General features: G+C 48.5%; 1 protein-coding gene across 1 annotated transcript in view; it reads left to right on the top strand.

Annotated features, from left to right (window-relative positions):
• Window positions 1–27,324, top strand: part of LYST (lysosomal trafficking regulator) — a 457,799-nt gene that overhangs the window by 393,198 nt on the left and 37,277 nt on the right. Inside the window, exons 47-49 of the mRNA XM_078785068.1 lie at window positions 6,449–6,666; window positions 7,823–8,053; window positions 11,982–12,174. Of these exons, the coding sequence (XP_078641194.1) occupies window positions 6,449–6,666; window positions 7,823–8,053; window positions 11,982–12,174 (642 nt within the window). The remainder of the gene's footprint in view (window positions 1–6,448; window positions 6,667–7,822; window positions 8,054–11,981; window positions 12,175–27,324) is intronic.

The raw sequence follows: 27,324 nt of genomic DNA on the forward strand, positions 1-27,324 counted from the left end.
ATCTCACTTCTACTCATCACCCTCTCTGCATTACCGTCCCTTCTTTCTGTACCAAATGGCGTTCCTCCTCCTTAATCCCCTGCACTCCCTCTATTTGGAACAGCTTCCTCAGCAGCGTGTTCCCAACTTCTATCGACATGCAACAATTCAAGTCACAAATCGATCGTCTAGATCTCATTTAATTACTTCAGTCCATATTCTCAGCTTCTTTCTTTTCTTTTTCATCCAGGAGGCCCCTCTTCATCTTGGCCCTGACCATGTGGTGTTAAATTTCGTTTTTTTAATAATCCCTTTTCATGGAGGGAGGGTACACTCGAGAGGGCGATTCTTTAAAAATAGTTTAAACTAAAACGGCACTGAATACCAGAACTAGAACTAGAACTAGAGCGAGAGCTCCTCCACCAGGCTGAACAGTTTGTTTTGTATCCACTGATAGGTCGGATCTGGATTTGGACCTGAACCAAAATCTAATCGCTTGTTCTTGTCGCCAAACCAATTCATCCACCAAGTTTTGTCATAATCCGTTCACAACTTTTTGAGATATCGTTGAATATATAGTTTTTGGCCCTATCACTCATTGGTGAAGAATCACTTAAAATTATTGGATCCGGATCTTCACCAAATTGTAATCAATTCTTCCTCGTCACATTCCCAATTTCTCCACCAAATTTCCTTCGAATCCATCCACAACTTTTTGAGATATCTTGTTCACAGACAAACAAACAGACAGGGCTGAAACCATAACATTTGCCCACCTTTGGTGGCGTAGGTAATAAAATACATCGTGTGTAGACTTTGGACAGGAGATGAAATGGCAGAGAGCTGCAATATTGAAGCCCTCCATCGATGTATGGATGTAACACCACAAAGGTGTGCAGGTGAAGATCAATGTCAAGGTTGATGTGGTTACTGCATGATTATGGTTGTCCTCATAGGCTACGACTGGGCAACAGTATCAGGTTAAAAGGGCAAAGGTTACAAATTAAATTATAAAATGGTATCAAGCCAACTGTACAAGGTGAGCAAGCATTATGCCATGTGTTGACCTCTCAATTGGTGACATCATTTATTCCCACAGTAGTCTCGTGGGTAGAAGGGGGGGGTCTGTGCACCCCCCTGAAATCAACTTCTAATCAATGTCTCTATATCAGACAAAATGCATAGAAAACGATTAGCTATGTTAAAAAATTCAAAAAGTGTCCCACGTATCATTTTAATGCAAATTTATGCAAATTAGTGTCGCCATTACAGAAAAAAAATTTTTTCACTATAACTGCACAAATAAGATATCTAGACCCATTTTGAGGGTCAAGGATAATTACAAAAAGCACTCAAAGATAAAGTAAATGTATACATGGTAACATGTTAACCTGCAAATTCTTAAGTGCCTGTAATACCAAGAATTTGATTTGTCACGATAGCTAGGTGAACGTTACACATTAAGAGGGACTTTCGATGGCAATTTTACCATATTGGTGCTATATTTGTGACCAAATGACTTTTACCACATCCATCGTTCATCACCCTCGCTTTCAATGAAATCATCAGTCAAACTCGTCCTCTTCTTCTTCCTCATCCTCGCTGTCCACCTCTTCATGATCTCCACAGTCCAGTAGATCAACCAGAGAAGCTGGTAGGACAGGACCACACCGGTTCCAACAGTCCATCAGTCAGCGTCCATCCCTGTCCTTCACTGTAGGGTTTTGGCTTTTCTATGAAGGTGAACGTTAGCCTGGTGTTGGCTTAGCGGTTAGGGTGCTGGCTTGGGATCCTAGGATCCTGAGTTTGAATCCCGGCCGATCGCTGAATTAACACCAGGGGGGTTGACTCAGCCTGTCATCCTTCCGAGGTCGGCAAATTGAGTACCAGCTTGCTGGGATGAATGATCCGGTGTGTACCCCGATGTAGAATAGGTACACCGTATCCCTGCACATCGTAAGAGGCGACTAAGGGTTGGCGTCAGGAAGGGCATCCGGCCATAAAAACATTGCCTCAAACAGGGAACCATGATTGTCATGGGCCCCGCAAGGCTAACCCCTGCTCTAGCGGGGAAAAATGGCCTTAAAACGATCATTCATTAATTCATTCATATATGAAGGGTTCATGAGCTCGCATGTACAGTGCAACACGTTGGACGTGTGGCTTCAGTGCAGAATGGCAGGGAGGAAGGCGAGCCAGGTCCACCTTAGATTTTGATGTAAGTTTCTTGTCCTCCTCCACCATCTTCCGCAGCAGATTCGTACGGATGACGTCCACAGAAGACTCGCGACTCTGTCCATACATCAGGCAAGTGAACTGCTCCAACTGCTGCAGCACCTGAGGCTTGATGTTCCAGTCATCACCGAGTTGCCTGAAGGCCTTCTGAAACCTGGGGGTCTTCTCCAGCTTTTTCAGGGGACCCACCTTCCCCTTGCCTTTGAAGGAACTGGTGCAGTCCTCTCCAGTGAACACGTAAAACCCAAAAAGAATGGCACAGTAATCTTCTCCGTAGGATTCTGCAAGCTCAGAGAGGTTGAGTAGCTGTCGATGCTTTCCCGATCCTGTATCCAGGTATATAGTGAGCTTGATGGTGTGGGCGTGGTAGAATAAAATCACAAAGATATCCGTGTCAGGGGTTCTGACCACAGCATTCTTGTAGCCGAGGGCGGCGGCGTGATGAAGGTGCAGTACCACCCTGGTATCTGTCTCTTCCTGATTGCTGTAGATAGTGGGGAGCTCACGCACTTCAACCTGAAACATAAAAATGCATTGAATTTGGTGAAAAGCAGTTTGATATGAAAGAAAGCAGGATACCTCACACATAAGGATGTGAGATTACAGATAATTATCAATAAGATGGGTTAACTCGATTGTTTTAGCTGAGGTAATGAATGAAGTACATACATAGGTTCATGCTTTTATTTTTAGGTTTCTTGAAATAGTATAAGCTTTTAACTCACCTTGCCATTTGATGAGATGAGTTGATGGGCTCTCCCCTCCACGATCAGCACTGCCATATCAGTTCTCTCCAGCCTCGAAACGGCTTGTTGACTACTCCATGCTCGCAGCAGAACCTGGCAGAGCTGCTTTTTGTTGTCATCATTTGCAAGGAATGTCTTGAAATTGTATGGCTTCCTGGTTGCTGGTCCAGCTATAATGATCTTTTCTGAGCTGCTGCACCTCAACTTCTCCTGGGCTTTGATGGATTCCGGATGGTAACTGTCTGTTGAGAACAAGAAGTGTTTCTTGGCCACCATCTGATCGAGCACTTGTAGACATATCTCACTCCACGTCGGGGGAAGGTTGTAAAGAACATGGAGCAGTGATCTTTGCCTTTCACTCGTCGATGAAGTTTAACCAGACACATTTTCTCGGCCCATGATTCAATTTGCTCCCATGCATTTTTCTTTGTTCTTCCAAGATGAGAAGACTTCAGGTCGCTCGGTTTTGCGGTTTCCACCTTTAATCTCTACTTTGTCACAGAAAATGCACTCTGGTGGGAAGATGGGTCCACCGAAAGACAATCTACGAGGGGAGTGATTCCTCTGCGAAGTTGATGCTTCTGGTTGTGTATCATCTCCCAGCAGATTGAGGTTAGCAGTAAAGCGCTGATAACACCGACGGTGATACCTAACACTTTCCAGATCATCAGGAAGGGTTGCAGGTATCTGATCGCACACTCATTGCATGCGATATGGGGACTCATGTGTTTGGCGGAGACGTCGGTCCCGGATCTTATGAAGCTGCTGTAATTTTTCACTTGCAGTTCCTTTAACTTTACTGAGGGGTGTAAAACTACCATGATCAGATATGGATGGCACATGAAGGATGCATGTAGGCAGAGAGTGCTCGGAGACTGCAGAATATTTTTGCTCACGTTTTATTTTGGGCATGATGACAATACAGTGTGCATTAGTCTTTCATCATTGCTTACCTGGAATTTAAAAGAAAAGGTACGTATAAGTTTTAAGTACAGATTTGTATGCCGAAATTTACTCGGTCAAATAAGTTTCTAAAAATCACCCCCAAATCGTGAATCGCTGACCTACCTATTAAATAGGACCTATTAAATATTAAATAAGTCATCTGATGCAACTTATGCAACCTAATCCTATCAAAATTTTATGAAACACCTAACAGTATTTTTTGCTTGTTTGTTTTGTTGTTTTTTTTGTTTGTTTTTTTTTCCAGTTCCGTGACCCTCAAAACATGGGTTTAGGCACTTTATTTGTGCGTTATGTGGAATATTGGCCAAGATATGCCAAAAAATTGATTTTTCTCAAATGGTGGCCCTAATTTGCATATTATGACGTCATGGAGACATCTGGTCACTTCAAGAATTGTTGAATCATGATATTTGACCCCCGAAATGGGTCTAGATATCTTATTTGTGCAGTTATCTGCAGTATTGGTTGAGATGTAGTGAAAATTGTATTTTTCTGTAATGGTGACACGAATTTGCATAAATTTGCATTAAAATGATACGTGGGACACTTTTTGAATTTTTTAACATAACTAATCGTGTTCTACGCATTTTTTATGACATAGAGACATTGATTAGAAGTTGATTTCAGGGGGGTGTGCAGACCCCCCTTCTACCCACTAGACCAGTGTTTCCAAACCTGGGGGCCATGGCCCCCTGGGGGGCCATGGTGTATTTCTCAGGGGGCCATGGGGTAATTTGAACCATGCTAAAAATTAAATATTGGTTTTTTTTGTTTTTTAAAATTGTTTTGACTTTGATATTGCTTTGTTTTTTCCCTATTGCAGATTTGACGTTATGGCTTCTGGGAGTAAAAAAAGAAAGTATCTTGACGAATACATAAAGCTTGGATTCACGTCCATTACCGTGTCTGGCCAAGAGAAACCACAATGTGTGCTGTGTCACAAGGTTTTGAGTACTGAAGCCATGAGGCCATCCAAGTTGAAGTTGCACCTCAAGACAAATCACGCACAACATGCAAAGCAGGATCCCGAATTTTTCAAGCGGCATGAAAGAAATTTAAAGCGACAGAAGTTGGATGAGGGAGGAGCTTTTCAACAACAAAATGTAGCAACTGTCCAGGCTTCTTATGAAGTTTCTCTTGAAATTGCAAAGAAGAAAAAACCCCACTCGATTGGGGAGACACTCATCAAGCCTTGTACCCTCCTCATTGTTGAACGGGTTCTTGGCAAGGCAGAGGCTCGCAAAGTTGAACAGGTGTCTTTATCGAATAAAACAGTGCAGCGTCGTATCCGTGACATGTCGGAAGATGTGAAACGACAGATCATCAATGAGATTAAGGTGGCGCCTTTCGACTTGTTTTCTTTTCAACTTGATGAATCGACCGATGTTACATTCGAGCGACGTTGCTTTGTTTGCTTCTTCCAAAAACGATGTAGTTTGGAGCCAGTAAGGAACAGAAAAAAAACTATGGAACTAAATGTTCATGTTGGCTACTTGGAATTCCTCATTTTCTGTGTAATAATTTACCAATTCTCATTCAAACAAAATAGCCAATTAAAGGAAAAAACACCTCTCAGAATGCACCACAGAGCATCTAGAAATCAAAAAATTTCTGGGGGACATTCCCCCAGATCCCCCTGGCCTGCTTACGCGCGCCCCGCCACTCGACCCTCGCAAAAGGGAGGGGGGTGCTGGGGATGTGCTCTGGGAGCCAAGGGGCCATAACACAAAAAAAGGTTGGGAACCCCTGCATTAGACTACAGAGCTTTGAATTTGATGTCATCCAGAAGTGAAGGTGTGGCTTGGAGTTGCTAGTGAGAGAACAATATTGTGCTGGATGAAAATGCTTTGTTGGCTGCAAATTCCCAAGGTACCTGGAATGATGCAGTAGGAGTTTCGAATGATGAAGAAATGCTTGGTCTCCATCTGGCTTTGGAGGCCAGTTTTCTTGGTGGCTTTGACATTTGGGATTTTTTTACCACACTCCCAAATGCTAATAAAATCCATTTGTGAGATTTTAAAAAAACTGAAAAGGAGGATGTAGGAGATGGAGTCTCTAGGCCACAAGGGAAAACAATACAAAGCATTTGTACATAGCACGGTGCATTAGGCTGTGTATCCAGGGAACTGCAGCAGGACATGGAACGATGATCAAGTGCTTTGTCTCCATCTTGAGTTTTATCGGTGGTTTTGACTTGCAGGTCCGTTCAGAGAAACATGGCGTGGATGTGAAATTTGCTTGGAGAGGTCGTGTTCCATGTACTGTACTCTATTAGATTCTGATCTTCTCCTGGACTCTTGTGATGGATGAGAAAATGTTCGATATCTTGTAGAATTATCATCAAAATGATAAATAGGTTTTTCTGGAGAAGCAGAGAGGTTGTTTTATGTAAACAGAATAATATAATTTGATCCAAAATGCTGGTTTGGGTCATGCCGGTTGTTTGCGCAAGAGAGACGAGCCATAGTTAAAAACGTTCCTCGTTTTCTTATTTTCCAATTCCTTCCCCGTCTTTGTGGCAGGATTCGACTTCGGCACTCGGCAGAATGGAAGCCCGGTACACCATGTGTCACTTCCTCCTTGGGCGCGAAGTGACCCACGCCTGTTTGTGCTGATACACCGGCAGGCCCTCGAGTCTGATCACATGTCGCTCACGCTCTGCCACTGGATTGACCTTGTATTTGGACACAAGCAGAAGGGTCGGGCCGCCGTTCAGGCCATCAACGTGTTCCATCCAGCGGTATGAAAATAATTCTTGCCCTGGTTGTAACTCGCGATAATTCCTATTTTTACAATAACAACCCAGAATCTAAATTATATCGTGTTTTGTGAGCACCTTCGATCTGCCTCGAGCTCCACAACATAATTTTGAAGTATGATCAGTTTTTTAATTTGCAGAATCTAATCTAAGGCTCGTAGTGGAGTTGACACACACAGACACACACACACACATTTCACACAAACACACACACACAGACATACGTGGCATGCCAATACTCTTTTTTTTTGTATACTGAATCGAGGCTCGTGAAAGAGCTAACATTTACTTCACAAACAAATCAACCAGACAAACAAAATACCCAAAAAGAGGGAGCGGAAGACAAGATGGGGAGAGAAGGGGAAGCACACAAACACAACATCTTATAGAATACACGTATGTTTCACACACACACACACACACACACACACACACACACACACACACACACACACACACACACACACACACACACACGTTTCCCACATGGCCATACAGTCGAATACACGAGATGTAACTCAGGATCGCTCGACGAGAAAAACAGCCACTGAGCTTGGGAAAAGTGCCGTCCATTTGCGGGGCTTTCTGGGTACCAGCGACGTCACAACAATGGCTTACCGCAGTGAGCGCAGCATTTCCCGAGGAGGAATTTCCTGCTCCCCATGGATGCCAACCTCTATCCTTTTAAATGCTGAACGTTAAGCAAGGAAGCAGCACGCACCATTTTAAAGTCTTTTGTATGATTTGGCGGGTTTGAACCGCAGACCTCCCAGATGCGGAGCGGACACTCTGTAACCATTAGGCCTACACCTCCGAGTCTGGTGAGTAAGTTACAACCTTTGCCTTTATGTACCTTTAACGATATGTAACACTAATTGTAACACACACTACAGAGCAATCATAAAGACATGATTTGCAGGTGGGAGAAAGTGTGTCGACTCAAATGAGCTGGTTACGCTGAAATGTAACATCAATTCCATCTATGTTCAAAACAAAGTCGCCAGGCCTTCTATTTAAAGGTCACCTGTGATTCCCGGAAACTGGCACGCCATGTTTCACACAAAGTATGATTTGCACACCTTTATATACCGAAGCAATTGACCGATATTTCATGCTTTTGCCGCTTCGTCGTGTGCAGACGTACTTTGGCATGGACGTATCTGCGGTGGAGGATCCCGTCCAACAGAGGGCGCTGGAGACCATGATCAGGACGTACGGTCAGACTCCCAGACAGCTTTTCACGGTGTCCCACCCGAGCCGCTGTCCCGTCCGATCTCCCTCGGAGACGGAGACCACGAGCGCCATGGGAATGCTCGTCCAATTTGCCTTTCGCGAGAGCCACGACGTGCCCCGAGATGTCACCGGGCCTGTAAGGAACCTCTGTGGAACGCCTCACTTGTGAGGATGTAAAACCAATGATGGTCTTGTCACTTCAAAAACGAGTGGTGTGATGGAAATAGATTGCCATCCTTTTCAGATAACATGGGGGTTTTCTCTTAAACTTTTCACAACCTCACAATTTGCTTACCACTCGTGTGTTTTAGTGAAGAAGTGTTAATATTTGGATTTCCTTTTTCTGTAAGCTATCTTACATGGTCACACACACACACACACACACACACACACACACACACACACACACACACACACACACACACTCACTCACACCACTATTTTACGCAACTCGTCAATGTCGGTCTGTGAAGAAGTCGTTGATTTATTTATTTTCTCATCTTGGTTATTCGTTGTTCCAAGGTGTGAATTGATCATTATGTCTTGACTATTCATTTAAAGGAATTGTATACTCACCATATCATGCTCTGCTCTACCAGTGTGAGCTTGGCAACACTCTTACAGTGTGAGCAGCTTGGCAACACTCTTAGTGTGAGCTTTGCAACACTCTTACAGTGTGAGCTTTGCAACACTCTTACAGTGTGAGCTTTGCAACACTCTTACAGTCTTACAGTGTGAGCTTGGCAACACTCTTACAGTGTGAGCTTGGCAACACTCTTACAGTGTGAGCTTGGCGACACTTACAGTGTGAGCTTGGCAACACTCTTACAGTGTGAGCTTGGCAACACTCTTACAGTGTGAGCTTGGCAACACTTACAGTGTGAGCTTTGCAACACTCTTACAGTGTGAGCTTTGCAACACTCTTACAGTCTTACAGTGTGAGCTTGGCAACACTCTTACAGTGTGAGCTTGGCAACACTCTTACAGTGTGAGCTTGGCGACACTTACAGTGTGAGCTTGGCAACACTCTTACAGTGTGAGAATGGTGACACTCTTACAGTGTGAGAATGGTGACACTCTTACAGTGTGAGCTTGGCAACACTTACAGTGTGAGCTTGGCAATACTATTGCAGTGTGAGCTTGGCAATACTCTTACAGTGGGAGAATGTTAACACTCTCTTACAGTGTGAGAATGGCAACACTCTTACAGTGTGAGAATGGTGACACTCTTACAAGTGTTAGCTGGGCAATACACTTACACGTGTGAGCTTGGCAATACACTTACAAGTGTGAGCTTGGCAATACTCTTATAAGTGTGAGCATTTGAGAAACTTGGCGTATTGATAGGATTTCAAGATGCAGACTGAAAATGTAGAAAGATCACAAGTCATAAGTGAAATCGCGCAGTTTAGTTGCGCAGTTGAGTCGCATAGTTGAGTCGCACAGTTGAGTCGTTGAGTCGCGCAGTTGAATCGTGAAGTTGAGTCGTGCAGTTGAATTGCACACTTGTGTCGCGCAGTTGAGTTGTTGAGTCGCTCAGTGGAGTCGCTCAGTTGAGTCGCTCAATTGAGTCACTCAATTGAGTCACGCAGTTGAGTCGTGCAGTTAGGTCGTACAGTTGAATTGCACACTTGTGTCGCGCAGTTGAGTTGTTGAGTCGCTCAGTGTAGTCGCTCAGTGTAGTCGCGCAGTTGAGTCACGCAGTCGAGTTCCAAAGTTGAGTCGCATATGTCACATTTAGTAGATTGACAACCGCAGTAAGTACCACACTCGAATGCAGCCTCTGGTGCACAGTGTGTCTGCACAGTAACGGATGAAAGACCACTCGGTAGTCAAACCTTTGGGCCTTGTCCTTACCTGGCTGGACATCTATACAAGTTGGTGGTTGGGGGAGAGAAGGGTAGGGGAGGGGGAGGAGGGGGAAAGTGGGGGAGGAGGATGCTGAAGAGCGCTTACCTGAACGGATCCCACCGGTAGTCCTCAAACTTGCGGAAAATAACTCAAACGAAAACGGATTTAAAATGTACAAAAAGAAACAGGTTTTAATAAAAGAAATGCCGGTAACAAAGAAACGCACGATCAAATAATTTCCTAAATTGGGACGTCCCCACAAACAGACTTGAAACATGGACACAGGGAAAGATAACTGAAAATAATGTGTGTGTGGGTGCACTCAACTCTGATCACTGGTGGGGTCTCATCAGGGGTCGTCAAAATTGTCCGGGGCGTAGGCGGAAACCGCCTGGTCGTTCGCGGGAACCGCTCGCTCCCGTGCTGCTCGGCCTCCGTATGCCCTCGTTCACTAGGCCATGCCTGCTGGCGCGCAACAGGCCTTCCGCGTGAATTGAACGGGCCATGTGCAGCGCGCTCCTCCAGCTGTGCCTGTCTTCGTCGTCCCGGTGGGAAGCTGCAGCCCTCGGTCTGCGGCCCTGCCCTTTTCTTCTGCACGTCCACCAGTGGTATCTCCGAACACGGCTGGTCTGATCGCTTCCTTGAGCCCGTGGTCCAAGCACGATCGTTCGCTTTATTGTCCAGATCGAGAGAGACAAATGCTGACTGCCGCAATCCAGACCAGACGCAGAGAGCGGAGAGAAGTGAAGAGCAGAAAGCAGAGAAGAGAGCGAAGCGAAGAGGAGAAGAGCAAAATGTCCGCTAGTGTGTCCTTTTATCACCCATGCTCTGACGTCATCGGTCATGCTTCGCCAATCAGCGAGTTGCTTCTTACCAGTCCTCCTGGCAATCCAGTACGCTGGCCAATCACAGCTCCTCGGGGCGTGGCCTCGGCCTGCCCATACTATGGGTGCCCCCCAAGTCGGGGTTGTCAGCGGTATGGCTCGACGTGCTGGCTTCCGGTATGTTTTATTATTGAGTGCCATTAAATGCGCGATTCTAACTCGTGTCTAATGCGGTGCCATAGGGATGTAGGGATAAATCACAGAGTTAACAACATACAAGGGATAATTTACCCTTATTCCCAAAGCTAATTAACATGCCCCACTCCTCGTAATGGGGATGAAGATGCACCTTAATCAGAACACACGGTCTACCGGATCCCGACTTATTACATGGTGGTTCTTCTTTTTCACGACAATCGGAGCACACTAATCTATATAAATCTACCTGGTCTAAAGTAATCACTACCTACCCCCTACAAACGCAGCAATATTTACATGATAAAATTGGGGGACGCATGAAAGATGTAACGATTTATTCTACCCCTTGGATGTGTGATGGCGCGATATCGACTTTGCTCTAATCAAAAAATAATTAATGATTCGATCCTCGATTAAAAGACCAAACATTAGCAAATCTGAGAGATTAGATCATCCGCTCGCCCAGTGATTAAAGTGTCATTTGTGCACAATCTTCTGAACAATTTGAGATCATTTTGATCATTTTGTTTTATACCTCTCCCACCCTCCCCTCCCCCCTCTCTTCCCCTGCCCCCTCCCCCAAGCCCTCTCCCTCCCACAGATCTCCCAATGTCCCTGTTCTCTACCGTAGTTGTGCTTGTGTTGCTTCCCTCTCTCTCTCCCCATATTGTATCCCGCTCCTTTTATGATATGTTTTATGTGTCCGTTTATGTTCTTTTGTGATTAATGTTAGCTCTTACACGAGCCTCGATCTTGTATACAAAAATAATAATAATAAATAAAAACTCACACACCAGTTGATCATTTGTAATCCGTTTTGTGGATACAGTTCTGAACCAGTACATATTGAAAACCACGAGATTGAAAAACCACTTTTTTCTGAACCACGAGATTGAAAGTCGCATAGTTCTGAACCACAATTTATTATTGTGGTTCACAAATGTTTTTTAAATGGATTATTCATTTATTGCCCATTTGTTTGCAAGTTTTGGATCAACAACAAAGATTTCCTGTTTATTTATGATGTAATATAAATATTTTGCTAATGCTATGTTGTTATTGTTGTTGTTGTTGTTGTTATGTACAACAGAGCTTTTACATAATGTTGCTGTGGAATATAAAATGAAATGCCCTTCAGTAAATAAGTCAGGTGGACGAGATTCTTTTTCTTCTGCTGTGTTTGTGTTTCAGTCTCCTCTGCCTTGGATCCGGGGGTTGAAATGGGGCGAATACGTGGGCTCCCCGAGCTGTCCTGACCCCGTCGTGTGCTTCAGCCAAGCACATCCTGGGCAAACCTTTGGCTGTCTCCTGCCCCTGCCCACACGAACCATATGTGGCCTCGCACAAAACTTCTGCCTCTTGATGACATACAGCAAAGAACAAGGTTTCTGGGCTCTGGATTGTTATTCTTCTCATGATTTTGAGGGGAAAATTCTGAGAGAGAGTTAATTATATATATATATATATAAGATACCTCAACACAGGAGGAGACCTTTGAGCCCATCAAAGCTTGCACCATGGTCGTTTGTCTCTAGGTTTTTTTTAATGCTAAGCTTCAAGCAAGGAAGCAGCACGTGCCATTTTCTTTGATACGACTCGAGCGGGGTTGAAACTGCCGGCCTCGCAGATTCAAAGCGGAAGCTCTAACCATCATCACTGAGTTCGGTTGTTTTTATTTTATCAACCATGAATAAACAAGTTGACCTCTTGTATTGTTTTCACGAAGAACTGAGGTGATGGAGGTGTACTTTTGGGTGACGTCATGAAATTGAGAGGCCTAACCTTGGCATATTTTACCGACTATATATCTGACCGGATCCCGTCTGTCATCACTTGCTTTGCTCAAAGTGCCAATGATATTTTGTGGTTTCGGACAAGTTGCAAACCGAGTAGGCCTCGTATTTCAAGTGAACCGTTGTCTTGCAGATGAGACATGAAGGTAGAAATCCATGTCCAATTGATGGTTGTAAGGGTAGTTTGCCATTTCCCTTTCGGAGTCGTGTTTGGTAAATATATCATTGACGTGCTTGGAAATCTGAACTTCATGAAACTGCATCACAATGGATGTGCAGACTCTGATGATCTACGCACTGCCCCTGTGGTCGCCAATAACTATCGGCGCCATTTTCACCAATCCAGTATGACGGGACACACAAATCAGGATGGTAAGGAGTTGACGAAAAGTGCGGTTTGCTTTGTTTACACCTTTAACTCGACACGTTCACGAACTAAGAGTAAGTCACTCAAACTGGGAAAGGCAAGGCTTTGGATTTTGTTTGTGTGACTGGAAAATGCCATTCATCTGTTGATGCTCTTACTTGTGCAAACATTGCTAATGGGTGCTAAGTCGCATTCCCAAGCATCAGGATTATGGAGGAGAGATTACCTTCACTTGCTTAAACTAACTTAAGCATCGACTGACGTCAACGTTTTACAATTTATCCTGTTCTGTGTCACTGCCTGGATGAAGTGCTGGCTTCCCTTCCTTTTCGTGTTTCTGACCATTGGAATGATCATTTGGGTGAATCCATCATGTGCCCAGTAAGGTCTGATTCCTTCACCGTTGTGCCAATCCTTTTCAACATTATCCTTGGTGCTTGCTCACTGTCGAATCTGGAATTTTAATTCTTTCTCACGGAATATATTTTTCTCTAAACTTATCGGTTTAGTGACATGGCATGCAATTGTCTACCAGACCACCCCCACTCACGTATGTTGTCTGTGACGATATATATATATATATATATATACACACACACACACACACATACATACATACATACATACATACATACATACAGTCACGTAAAAAAGTAAGTGCACCCCATGTAAAGTTTTGACTTTTTCAACATATTTCAACATACAGCTATTTGATCTTCATTTCAACAATATCGATAGATAAAGGTGATATTGTGGCGGACACGATGGCTCGCTGGCGCGATGACATCATTCCGCGCACCAGGAGGGTGTCGGCCACGCCCGAGGGGTAGGCGTGGCCTCGGGATATACACGGGGCTCACAGCCCCGAGCACGGCAGTGCTATAGTTTGATCCTCGGAATAAAGACGCTTGTGGTTACATACGTTGTTGCTTCCTTTATTGGCAAGACAAGTCATGCGCATAGCACTGCACTACATTGGTGACCTCGACTAGTTCAGCCGACGCTGACCTACAGAACGCGCCATGACGAGCAGCAACGCGGTAGCAGTGAAACTCCCTGAGTTTTGGGAAGCTCAGGCGGAGATATGGTTTATGCAGGCCGAAGCCCAGTTTCAGCTTCGTGGCATAACGGCGGACGAGACGCGCTATTTCCACGTCATCGCCACCCTCGGGCCCGGCACAGCCGCCCGAGCCGTGTCCGTCCTGCGGAACCCACCGGCCGACCACAGGTACGAGGCGCTCAAGCGTCGCCTCATCGTCACGTTCGGCCTCACAGAGGACGAACGGGCCGACCGTCTCCTGGACCTTCCCGACCTCGGCGACACGCGACCATCGGTCCGAATGGACCACATGCTGTCGCTACTGGGGGACAAAGCACCGGATTTTTTATTCCGGGCGCTCTTTTTACGCCAGCTACCGGCCCAGGTACGCCTCGCGTTGGCCGGTTCCAAGATAAAGGAACCCCGTGCGCTGGCCGTCGAGGCCGACAAGTCTTTCGCGGTGTGTGACACGCGGGCGAGCTTCGGTGCGGCCGTCGCGGATCCCGGGGCTGACGCTGATGCTGATGCACCACACCTCGTGTATCTCGAGGCTGATGCACACCGCGTGGCCGCCGCCACGCACCGCCCCACCACCACCGCGAAAACCGCGGCCTCCACCTTCGCCGCAAACCTGGTGCCATTTCCACGCCAGGTTTGGTCACAATGCGAGGAATTGTTGCCCGCCGTGCTCGTTCGGCAAGTCGGGAAACTACAAAGCCGGCGCTCGGTAGCGGCCCTGAGCGTCGGCCATTCCGGCAGCCTCCTGTTTGTCACGGACACCTTGTCCGGGCATCGCTTCCTTTGCGACACGGGCGCACAGGTGAGCGTTATCCCCGCCTCCACATCCGACAAGCGAGCCGCGGGCCGGGGCCCCGCGCTGCTTGCACCCAACGGTACGCCCATACGCACATTCGGGAAGCGCTGCCTCTCCCTGCGGTTCGGAGGGCAACGCTTTCAATGGACGTTCGTAACCGCCAGCGTGCCCATGGCATTGCTCGGTGCGGATTTCCTGTGTGCAAATGGGCTGTTGGTGGATGTAAAGAACAGGCGCCTCGTCCAGGCGGAAACATTCAGCTCGCTTGCTTGCACGCTGGGCAGTTCGTTGGGCAGCTCCCTGAGTGGCTCACCGAGCGGCTCGCCAAGCGGCTTACTGAGCGGTCCGATCCCGGCGAGGTTGGTTTGTACGCTCCCGGCAGCGGACGAGTTCACCCGCCTCCTCGCCAGCTTCCCGGCCCTCACACGGCCCACCTTCTCGGCGGTGGCCGTCAAGCACGGGGTGGAACATCACATACCCACCGTCGGGCCACCGGTCTACGCCCGGGCCCGCCGCCTCGAACCGACGAAGCTCGCGGTGGCGAGAGTGGAGTTCGCTACGTTGGAGCGGCTGGGCATCGTGCGGCGCTCCAAGAGTGCTTGGGCGTCGCCGCTACACATCGTGCCGAAGCCTGGCGGGGGATGACGGCCGTGCGGAGACTACCGCCGCCTCAACGATGCCACCACCCCCGACCGTTACCCGGTCCCTCACATCCAGGACTTTTCCGCCCGGTTGGCGAAAATGTCCTGCTTTTCTAAGGTGGACCTCATACGCGGCTACCACCAGGTCCCTGTCCGGCGGAGGACATCCCGAAGACGGCCGTCATTACGCCATTCGGCCTTTTCGAGTTCCTTCGGATGCCCTTCGGTTTGAAGAATGCGGCTCAGGCGTTCCAACGTCTGATGGACAGCGTCTTGCGCGACCTGGATTTCGTCTGTCTACCTGGACGACATCCTCGTCGCAAGCGCGTCCCGTGAAGAGCACCTCCGCCATCTCCGCACGCTCTTCGAACGCCAGGTCCAGCATGGCCTGATCGTGAACCCCGCCAAGTGCCGGTTCGGCGTCGCCGAGATCGACTTTTTGGGGCACCGCGTCACCAGGCACGGGGCCATCCCCTTACCAGCAACGGTGGAGGCGGTCAAGGGGTTTCCGTGCCCCCGCACGATCAGGGGACTCCAGGAGTTCCTGGGCATGGTGAACTTTTACCACCATTTCCTTCCCCGCATCGCCCAGCTCCTGCGCCCACTGCACGAGGCCCTCCGGGAGAAGCCGGGCAAAGGTGACGTCGTTTGGACCGAGCAGATGGACGTGGCGTTCGCGGGCGCGAAGCTCGCCCTGGTTAACGCCACCATGCTCGCGCGCCCGATGCACCGATCGCCCTCACCACCGACGCGTCGGACTACGTGGTGGGCGCGGTGCACGAGCAATGGGTGCGTGGAGCTTGGCAACCCCTGGCGTTTTTCAGCCGGCAGCTTCGCCCGCACGAACGCCGGTACAGTACCTTCGACCGCGAGTTGCTCGGGCTTCACCTGGCGGTCAGGCACTTTCGCCATCTGCTCGAGGGCCGTTCGTTCACGGCCTTCGTCGACCACAAGCCCCTGGTCTTCGCGATGGCCAAGGTCGCCGAGCCGTGGTCGGCCTGGCAGCAGCGTCACCTCTCGGCCGTGTCCGAGTACACGACGGACATCCGGCACGTCGCGGGGAAGGACAACCCGGTGGCGGATTGCCTTTCCCGGTCCGTCGCCCACGCGGTCCACCTCAGCATCGACTATGCCCGGATGGCGGCGGACCAGACCACCGACCACGACGTCCAGGCCTTGCGGACCGCCGTCACGGGCCTCCGCGTCACCAAGGTGCCGTTCGACGGCGCGGGCACGGCCCTCTTGTGCGACGTCTCCCTCGGGTGGCCTCGCCCCATCGTGCCCGCGGGCTGGCAGCGCCGGGTTTTTGACGCCATCCACGGCCTGTCCCACCCGGGCACGAAGGCCTCGCAGAGGCTGGTCGCCGACAAGTTCGTCTGGCATGGCCTCCGGAAGGTCGTCCGCGATTGGACCAGGACGTGGCTCGCGTACCAGCGCGTAAAGGTGCACCGCCACACCCAGGCCCCGTTGGCCCCGTTTACGGGTGCATTTACCGTTTACGGGTGCGTTTACGAAGGTGCACCGCCACACCCAGGCCCCGTTGGCCCCGTTTATTTTTGTCTCAGCGGTTCTTCGATCGCGCTGCAATTACTTTCGGTCTCTGTTTTTCACGGTCTTTTCACCCCATACTTCCTTGTTTTACAATCAAAAATATATATATATATATATATTTCCTTCTGTTCTTATTCGTTTATTCGTTCTTATTTGTTCGTTCGTTCTTCGACCACGTTGTTCGTGATCACATGATCACGTTGTTAAAAAATGTTTCATCTGTCCCCTGAAGAACTTTATTTTGTCATATTCGAAAACACCTTTTTCTTCTTCTTCTATAAAAGAATGCTTTCGACTTGCTCACCAAATCTATTCATTCCAAAAAAAAAATCCATCTCTTACAGTGCATCTTTCATTCATTCCCTCAACTCTCCAGAACTCCACCCATCCTTCAGCGTCCTCAAATGTATTTTTGACTCGAATGTCTCAAGAAACTCATTTTGCAATAAATGTTCGTTTCCCATTAATCGTACACTCTTCAAAATCAAATCTCACCCCTCCCCTCCAAATCTTCCCCATCACCCCTTCCCTCCAAAACTTCCCCATCACCCCTTCCCCACCAAATCTTCCCCATCACCCATCTCTTTCAAATCTTCCCCCTTGCCCCTCCCCCCCAAATCTTCCCCATCACCCATCCCGTTCAAATCTCCCCCCCTGCCCCTTCCCTCCTAAACTCCCCCCACACACCTCCCCTCCGAGACTCTCCCTCACTCCTCCCCTCCTAGACTCCCCTCTCACCCCTCCTCCTCAAAGCATCCTCCCCGCTTCTTCCCCCTTCCAACTTTCACCTTCATCTCCCTCAACCTTCTGCCTCACTCTTCCCCCTCCTCAAATAACACCTCACTGCACCTCACCCAATCACCATCAAACCTTTTGTCCGCCCCATTCTTCCCTTTCTCCAAGCTATTCTGTAATCTCTGACACACCTTCAACAGCTCTCCCTACCTCTTCCTCCTCTTCCACATCTTACCCTACCGCTCTCCCCCCCCCCCCCCCCCCCGTTCTGTATCCGATGCTCCCCCTTCCTCTTCCTTAACAGTATGGACCTCAAACATCCGGGGCCTTCGCTCAAACTTAACTGATCTCTCCATACAGGTTGCTTCTGACAAACCAGACGTGATCTGCTTAACAGAAACTTTCCTCCTTCATGATGTCTCTGATTCCTTGGTATCTTTCCCAGGTTACTCCCTCCTCCGGTATGATAGACCTGAGCCTCGTCCTGGAGGTGGGGTTGCTATCTTTATAAAAAACTCTCTTCCTCACTCGCCCTGCACTGCCCTCTCTCCACCTCACCCCCAGGAATACCTTTGGCTACGACTTCCCCTTCGCTCCCACCTTTTGTTCATATGTGTGTTGTACCGTCCACCAAACAGTGATGACTCCATCTACATCTCGCTGTCTGATAATATGGACCAACTTCTATCTACCCATCCCAACTCTCTCTTCCTCATATGTGGTGATTTCATCTGTCACCATGCCAGTTGGCTGGGGGTGGGTACCTCTCTCACCAGCCATGGCTCCTCAGCAAAGGACTGCTGTGACTCACTGGGACTGACACAATCTGTCAATTTCCCAACCCGGATCTCAGTCAACGGAGCATCTTCTCTTCTGGACTTGGTTATGACTAACCTCCCTGAAAATGTCTGCTGCTCTTCTTCTGCTCCAATCGGCTCTTCTGATCATGTGCTTGTTAAAGTGGACATCTCTCTGACCATTCTCAGAGAGCCTCCTCAGCGTCGGCGAGTCTGGCATTTCACTCAGGCCAACTGGCACGGTCTTCAAGCAGCCATCAATCATCTGGACTGGTCTCCCATCTCTACTGCCTCTGACATCAACTCATCCTGGGAATTCTTCCAAAGCAAATTGCTCTCTCTCATGCACAGATTTATCCCATCTCGTCTTCAGTTGTCATACCCTTCCTCCCGTCCATGGTACACGGAATCTTGTGGTGAGGCTATTGCCCAGAAACAACTTGCTTTCGTCTCCTGGAAAGCAAATCCAATGGAAGGAAATCTAATTTCCTTTCACAAAGCCCGAAACAAGTATGTGTCCACCCTCAGGAGAGCCAGGAAACAACATCTCTCTGTTCTCAGGACCGAACTCTCTTATCTGTCTCCCTCTTCCAAATCCTGGTGGCGTCTGGTCAAATCTGTTTCTGGTGTTTGTTCCACCTCCATCCCCTCCCTCACCTCAAATGGCCACACGGCTGACTCCGCACGTGAAAAAGCTGAATGCCTCAACTCTGTGTTTGCCTCTAAATCTTGTGTCCCAAACCCATCCCTCTCTTTACCCACCGTACCCAGTCGTACCCAGCTGCTCCTGGACTCTGTGTCCTTTCCTCCTGACAAGGTGGAAAAGTTTCTGTCACCCCTCGACTCTGATTCTGCAACTGGACCTGACGGCATCAGCCCACGGGTCCCAAAATCATGTTCTTCCGCTCTTTCACTCCCTCTCTCTGTTCTCTTCACCCTCTCTTTTGCTCAAGGTCATCTTCCATCTGCTTGGAAATCTGCCAACATCACCGCTTTGCACAAAAAAGGTGCAAAAACAGATCCCAGCAACTACAGACCAATCAGCCTTCTCCCAATTATCAGCAAAGTCATGGAATCCATCATTGCTTCAGATATGAAATCTTTCCTCTTCTCCAATGGCTTGATCTCTGATCATCAATTTGGTTTCAGACCTGGACACTCCACTCTGGACATGCTGCTTCTGCTTTCTCAACAATGGATGGAGGTCCTCAATGCCAAACAGGAAATTAGAGCAGTCTCCCTTGACATATCACGTGCCTTCGATACGGTCTGGCACCCCGCTCTGCTCACCAAACTCTCCTCTTTTGGTATCCATGGAAATCTCCACACATGGCTGGCGGACTTCCTCTCTAGTCGTAGTCAACGTGTGGCCCTGAATGGGTTTCTCTCATCTCCTCTTCCTGTTCAGGCTGGAGTTCCGCAAGGCAGTGTTCTGGGCCCTGTGCTTTTTCTGGTCTTCATCAATGATCTCTCTGACTCTCTTGAAAATCCTCTCTATCTCTTTGCTGACGACTCTACTCTCTGTCGCTCCATTCTTCATCCCTCAGATCGGCAGTCTGCAGCCTCCTCACTCTCTGCAGACCTTGACAAAATCACGGACTGGGCAAACAAGTGGAACATGTCTTTCAATCCTGACAAATCTCACACTCTTACGATGTCTCTCCGAAAAGACCGACTGGACAACCCTCCCATCCACTTTCTGAATAATCCTCTCCAAGAAGTTCTGTCACTGAAGCTTTTGGGTCTCACTATCTGCCATGATCTTTCCTGGGAAAACCACATTTCAAATCTGGCCTCCAAAGCCAGTCGCCGACTGGGCATCCTCCGTCGTGCGAAGTCCTTCCTTGTGTTACATATTTATGTGAATGTATGTGAATTACCATGCAGGTGTTTGCTTCCGTGTGTAGTATATTAAGTTGTTGTGTAGTTGTTGTGGTTGGAGGGTCAGAAGCCCTTCTGAAAGAGTGGCAGGAAACGGAAGTGGCCGGAAGCGGAAGTGACGGGAAACGGAGGAGAAAAGACACGAGGGAAAGGAAGGCTTCTTCTTCCTCGCCCCGCGACGACGAGAAGGTGGAATCGACCTTACGCTGCGCGGAAAACGCGCCGTTGCGAAACGTCTGGCGAGAGGAGTTACCTGGGCGGTAAATACCTTTTGACACGTCCAGTCACCGTGAGTTCGTGCACGAAACCAAGCGTCCGGGACAGTTTGCCCCGTCTACAAAGACGCGTACGGGTCCTCACGTTGGGCCTCGCTCGCGTCGGAAGCCGCGCTGGGTTTTGCCCCGTCTACAAAGACGCGTACGGGTCCGCACGTTGGGCCTCGCTCGCGTCGGAAGCCGCGCTGGGTTTTTGCCCATCTACAAGGACGCGTAAGGGTCGCACTTGGGACCTCGCGCACGTTGGCCGCCGCGCTGGGTTTTGCCCCGTGGCTTGGCAAGGAGGTGCGCTGCAGCCGCGGCCCCAGTCCGAGACGGCACGTTTAGAGCACGTCCGCCCGGGGCTCGTTCAACCGCCCGTGTGCGGAGAGGAGAGACATTGACCACGGAGGGAGTCAGGAGTGGGGCTCACGTGAGGAATGTATAAGATTAAGATGGCCATCTTAGAGTTTGTGTAGATGAGTTCACATGGTTGTAATATTGATTGTGCATTGTTGATGGTGGTTGATTGCTCAGTGAATATATTATTGATTATTCCGGATCCTTGGTGTGGGGTTTCTTCTTGACCGGAATTCATATTGATTGCGTTACGAAAGCGTATAAACCATATATCTTTCTGGCGGGGTCCCTCCCACGGTCCGGGGGTCACCAAGACCAGGTAGTTACCGGGAGGACCACGTAACAGAATTGGGGGCCCGTCCGGGAACTAAAAGTGTATAAAATAATAAAATAATAATAATTTTGGTAATTAAAATTTATTAATTAATTATTAATTGGTAATATTTTTTTTTTGAGAAATTGGGGAAAGTCTTGGGGTGAAGGTTAACAGGTGTTAACGATAGGCACCATGGCGTTTGTGGCACAGAACTTTGGGGTAACCCCGAGTGAGGCACAGTTCCGAGCATTGCTAAAGTCGGATCTCTTGAAATTGGCCAAACATTTTAACTTGGAGGTCCGAACTAATTTGAGGAAGGCAGAGTTGCAGGCCACGGTGATACAATCTATGGTGGGATTAGGAACATGGGACGAGTTAGCCTGGGAGTGGCTACCCGAAGAACCAGAAGACGTGGAGCTCCGGAAACTGGAGTTGCAATTACGGAGCCAGGAACGGATCAAAGAAGAAGAAAGGAAAGCAGAAAAGGAAAGAGCAGAGGAAGAAAGGAAAGCAGAAGAGAGGAGAGAAGAGAAGCAAGCAGAGGAAAGGAGAGTGGAAAGAGAACTCCAGGAAAGGTTAAAAGAAGAAGAAAGGAAAGCAGAAAAGGAAAGAGCAGAAGAAGAAAGGAAAGCAGAAAAGGAAAGAGCAGAAGAAGAAAGGAAAGCAGAAAAGGAAAGAGCAGAAGAAGAAAGGAAAGCAGAAAAGGAAAGAGCAGAAGAAGAAAGGAAAGCAGAAAAGGAAAGAGCAGAAGAAGAAAGGAAAGCAGAAAAGGAAAGAGCAGAAGAAGAAAGGAAAGCAGAGGAGAGGAGAGAAGAGAAACAAGCAGAGGAAAGGAGAGTGGAAAGAGAACTCCAGGAAAGAAGAGAAAAGGAACAAGCAGAGGAAAGGAGAGCTGCAAGGGACCTCGAAGCAGAGGAGAGAAAAGCGGAAAGGGAATTAAAGGAACGTGACATGCAGCTTCAGCAAGAAATCAAATTCAAGGAGCTGGAGTTAATGAGAGAACGGGGAGAGGCACCACCCTTGCTGACGGGGTCGACACCTAACCAGAAAACCTGGGATGTGGGCAGACATGTGAGGCTGGTTCCACCGTTCAGTGAAAAAGAAGTCGCAAAATTTTTTCCACACTTTGAGAAAGTGGCTCGACAATTAAACTGGCCGGAGGAGGCATGGACCATACTCGTGCAAAGTGTGCTGGTGGGGAAAGCTCAGGAAATTTATTCGGCGCTACCAATGGACCAATGTGCAGATTATGAGGTACTGAAGAAGCACATCCTCAAAGCCTATGAGTTGGTTCCGGAAGCTTACAGGCAAAAATTCAGGAATGCCAGGAAGAGGGAGAGTGAGACCCATGTGGAGTTTGCCAGAGTGAAAGAAAACATGTTTGATCGGTGGTGTGAGTCAAAAGGAGTCGGGAAAGACTTCGAGACATTGCGGGACTTGATCCTGGTGGAGGAATTCCAGCAGTGTGTCCACGAGGACATCAAAGTGTACCTGCAGGAAAAGAAGGTACCAAAGTTGTGGGACGCAGCCACCATGGCAGATGATTATGCCTTAACCCACCGAATAGGGGTCCACGAACCTAACTCCTCGCCTAGATCTCCGCAGGGGAGGTGGGGAACAGCAGGTGCGGAGAACGACCATACATGGCGGCGGCCTCGAGATGATTATGGGGACAACTATGATACCCCACCGGTTCGAAATCAGAGGGATGCGGGCCCAAGACAAACTTATAGTTCGGGGGGCCCGAGGCAGACCCCGAGTTTTTCCTCCGGGCCTACTTGCGCGTTTTGCAAAAAACCTGGACACTTGATGTCCAGTTGTTACCTCATGAAAAGGGACAACCCAGAGCGGAGTCCGACTATTACAACTCCGAATGCGATGGCTAGCGTAAGAAATCGCCATCAAGAGGGTTACCAACCATTTGTTTCCGAGGGGTTTGTGTCACTGGATGGAGCCTCGACTAACCGGAGACCGGTTAGGATATTGAGAGACACAGGGGCCCATCAATCTTTAATGCTTGAAGGCATTTTGCCATGGTCCGAGGAGACGGCAACGGGGGATAGTGTTCGTTTACAGGGGATCGGGGGCGGTGTTAGTGCTCCCCTTCAGGTCATCCAGTTGGAGTCCGATTTGGTGTCAGGACCGGTCACCGTCGGTTTACAAGCCACGTTTCCTGTAGAGGGTGTATCTGTGGTTCTCGGGAATGATTTGGCCGGGGGTCAAGTTTATGGTAACCTGAGGGTTGAGAAAGAGCCCAGCAGGGAAAATAACACCACACCAGCTCGGGATGGTGACAAAAGTGCCAAGTTATTTGTAGGGGGACTGAACTTCAAAACAGAGGAAGAAGTTCTGACCTCTGTCTTCAACAGATATGGGCCGCTGGTGGAAGTGCGGTTGGTAAGAGACTGGGAAACGCAACAGTCAAGAGGGTTCGGCTTTGTCACGTTTGCCAGCACAAAAGACGCCAGAGAGGCAGAGAAGAATTGGAATGGCAAGGATTTGGAGGGTCGGACCATAACAGTAGGGAAGGCATTTCGTAGGCGTCGAGAGGTCTACAGGAGAGGACACCTGGGCGGTAGTTTTGGTGGTGGCCGCAGTCAATATTATTATGGAGGCTCCCTGAGTTACGGCCGCTCCCGAAGGAAGAATTGGCAAAGTAGTGGCCGAGAAGAAGACCGGTATTCAGGGGACTACAGGGACCAGTGGTCCCACCCTAATTATTAGGGACGTTCCGAGAAGTTGAAGCACTGAAGGCGGCGGAGCCGCCGAGCCAAGATTCCTACACGAATTAACCGTGAACGCCGTTCCTAAAGGCGCCCATGTAGAGAACTTTCCTGCACGGACTAACCGTGAACTCCACGTTCCTCAAGGCGCCCATGTAGAGAACTTTCCTGCACGGACTAACCGTGAACTCCGCGTTCCTAAAGGCATCCATGTAGTGAATACTCGGCTTGGCCTCCCGGAAAAGTGCTATCGAGTGGCTTAACTGGCGTTATTTTTAAGTGATAACTGTGCCCGGGGGGAATTGATAATGTGGGGGGGTTGAGTTATCTGGTTTATTTCTCCAAATTGGCCGGCAAAGAAAGTTTTCGCTGGGTTCAAACTTTCTTTCTTGAAGGGGGGGAGTGTTACATATTTATGTGAATGTATGTGAATTACCATGCAGGTGTTTGCTTCCGTGTGTAGTATATTAAGTTGTTGTGTAGTTGTTGTGGTTGGAGGGTCAGAAGCCCTTCTGAAAGAGTGGCAGGAAACGGAAGTGGCCGGAAGCGGAAGTGACGGGAAACGGAGGAGAAAAGACACGAGGGAAAGGAAGGCTTCTTCTTCCTCGCCCCGCGACGACGAGAAGGTGGAATCGACCTTACGCTGCGCGGAAAACGCGCCGTTGCGAAACGTCTGGCGAGAGGAGTTACCTGGGCGGTAAATACCTTTTGACACGTCCAGTCACCGTGAGTTCGTGCACGAAACCAAGCGTCCGGGACAGTTTGCCCCGTCTACAAAGACGCGTACGGGTCCTCACGTTGGGCCTCGCTCGCGTCGGAAGCCGCGCTGGGTTTTGCCCCGTCTACAAAGACGCGTACGGGTCCGCACGTTGGGCCTCGCTCGCGTCGGAAGCCGCGCTGGGTTTTTGCCCATCTACAAGGACGCGTAAGGGTCGCACTTGGGACCTCGCGCACGTTGGCCGCCGCGCTGGGTTTTGCCCCGTGGCTTGGCAAGGAGGTGCGCTGCAGCCGCGGCCCCAGTCCGAGACGGCACGTTTAGAGCACGTCCGCCCGGGGCTCGTTCAACCGCCCGTGTGCGGAGAGGAGAGACATTGACCACGGAGGGAGTCAGGAGTGGGGCTCACGTGAGGAATGTATAAGATTAAGATGGCCATCTTAGAGTTTGTGTAGATGAGTTCACATGGTTGTAATATTGATTGTGCATTGTTGATGGTGGTTGATTGCTCAGTGAATATATTATTGATTATTCCGGATCCTTGGTGTGGGGTTTCTTCTTGACCGGAATTCATATTGATTGCGTTACGAAAGCGTATAAACCATATATCTTTCTGGCGGGGTCCCTCCCACGGTCCGGGGGTCACCAAGACCAGGTAGTTACCGGGAGGACCACGTAACACTTGGCACACCTGAGCTCCTCACCACATACAAGGCTTTCATCCGCAGCTCAATGGAATACTGCTCTCCCCTCTGGGCTGGTGCTCCTGCCTCACACCTAGCTCGCCTTCACGCTGTTGAAACTGTAGGGGAATTTGTAGCTGAGAGACTCAAGACTCCAATGACCGGACACAGGTTTACAAAAGGTCTGGTTTATTAACTGGTTATTCACTTCATTCCATTTACCAAATAATACCGCATAATTCAATGGCTGAGATTAACTCTTTTCGCATGGTCCTTCTCGTTCGGCTGATGTTCCTCCGCCACTCCCGTTGGTCAGAGCTCCTCGTAGCAAGTCCTGTCGACTCCACGTTTGCTCTCCTTTATATGGACAAACTGGACTTAATCCCCTCTCCGCTAATGCCCCGAGGTCATGCATGTACCAAGTCCTGGTATCAGCTCGCTCCCCTCCTGTTGTGAGTTCCGTTTACCAAACGATAGGGGGGTGCTTCAGCCAGGGGCTGTGACCAGGTGGACAAGAGATTATCATGTTCGGGCGCATTCCTGACACTCATTTACAAACTCGTCTTTCACAGAGTTTGCATGTAAAATGTATCTGCTTCGTTACTAGTTTAATTAATAAGTTACCAGTGCCAATTAATAAGTTACACTGAGTTACACTTCCACAATTCCCTCATCTTTTTGTTTTTGTTTATATTAACCATTAATCTAAACATCAATATAAGTAAACAATCAATCACTACAAGTAAACAAATTCCCTTGGGCATACACCGTCATCCTGCAAGAATCACAAAACATTTCGTTGGTCATTGACTCCTTCCATATCGTTCAATCTATTGCATTTGCATCACAAATATATTTTCAAAACAACACTTCACCATCACCAAGATACAACAATTTCACTTCATTTTCAAGTTTTATAAAGCATCTGCACCATCTGGCAAAAAACGTTTGCCTCCACACAAATGTTGACTTTGTTTGAAAGGAAGGGCTGATCACTTGTGTTTGAATCCTGGTATGAAACATTTTCTCCTAATGTCTTCATAGCTCCTGCACTACTTCGTGTAGGATTTCGCTGTTGTGGTAACATTGCGGAGTCATAGACTGACCCTGCTCTCCTTGTAGCATTCTTGCCACTTTTTGCTGTAAACCATAGTAATTCCTGAACACGGCCTTCACCCAGTTGTAGTCGACTTGCCTCCTCCCTCATTGTGAGTGGGCAGCAAGTATTGGTGTGACGTTGATTGGCCAGCAAGATGTGGAACAGGGATGCCGGATGCATCCACAATGATGTTGGGACCATGGTGTTCAGGTCATTCATGGTCCTTACCAGGAGCAACCAGCAGAATCGTGCACAGCTGTTGTGACAAGGGCACAGCCGTTTTTTGCAGCTCCATGCTGGTTCCCCGGACGTTGGTGAAGTAATAACATATGTCCCCGCATTTCACAGAGGTTGCAGGTAAAATGTCGTTGTCCTGCAACTTCTGATGTGGTGAATGTTCGAAGCCTTCGAACAAGAGTAAGTGATCGCCTTTCTTTCATATGTTGCAGTGTGATCCAGGCAAATGGTCACATAAATTTCCTTGGTGAAGGTAAGCATTCATCTCCAAGTTACACGGGAGAATGTCTTCATCATTCTTTGAGAAAGAGGGTGTATGCCACGATTAACTTCATTTTTTAGCCACAAATTTTCTTTCTCGAACTTCTTCCCAATTCCGTTAGCAATCCCTCCAAAATGTGATCTCGTCTTATCCTTATGCTCAGTCACATCTGAATCTGCTTTCCGCACACACTGGATCAGATAGGGTACATCTTACCATGAAATCAGCATAATCATGTATATCTTCCGACAGTTTCACATTCAACAA

Source organism: Myxine glutinosa, chromosome 9 (assembly GCF_964187855.1).
Source record: "Myxine glutinosa chromosome 9, kmMyxGlut1.1, whole genome shotgun sequence".
NCBI classification, from domain to species: domain Eukaryota; kingdom Metazoa; phylum Chordata; class Myxini; order Myxiniformes; family Myxinidae; genus Myxine; species Myxine glutinosa.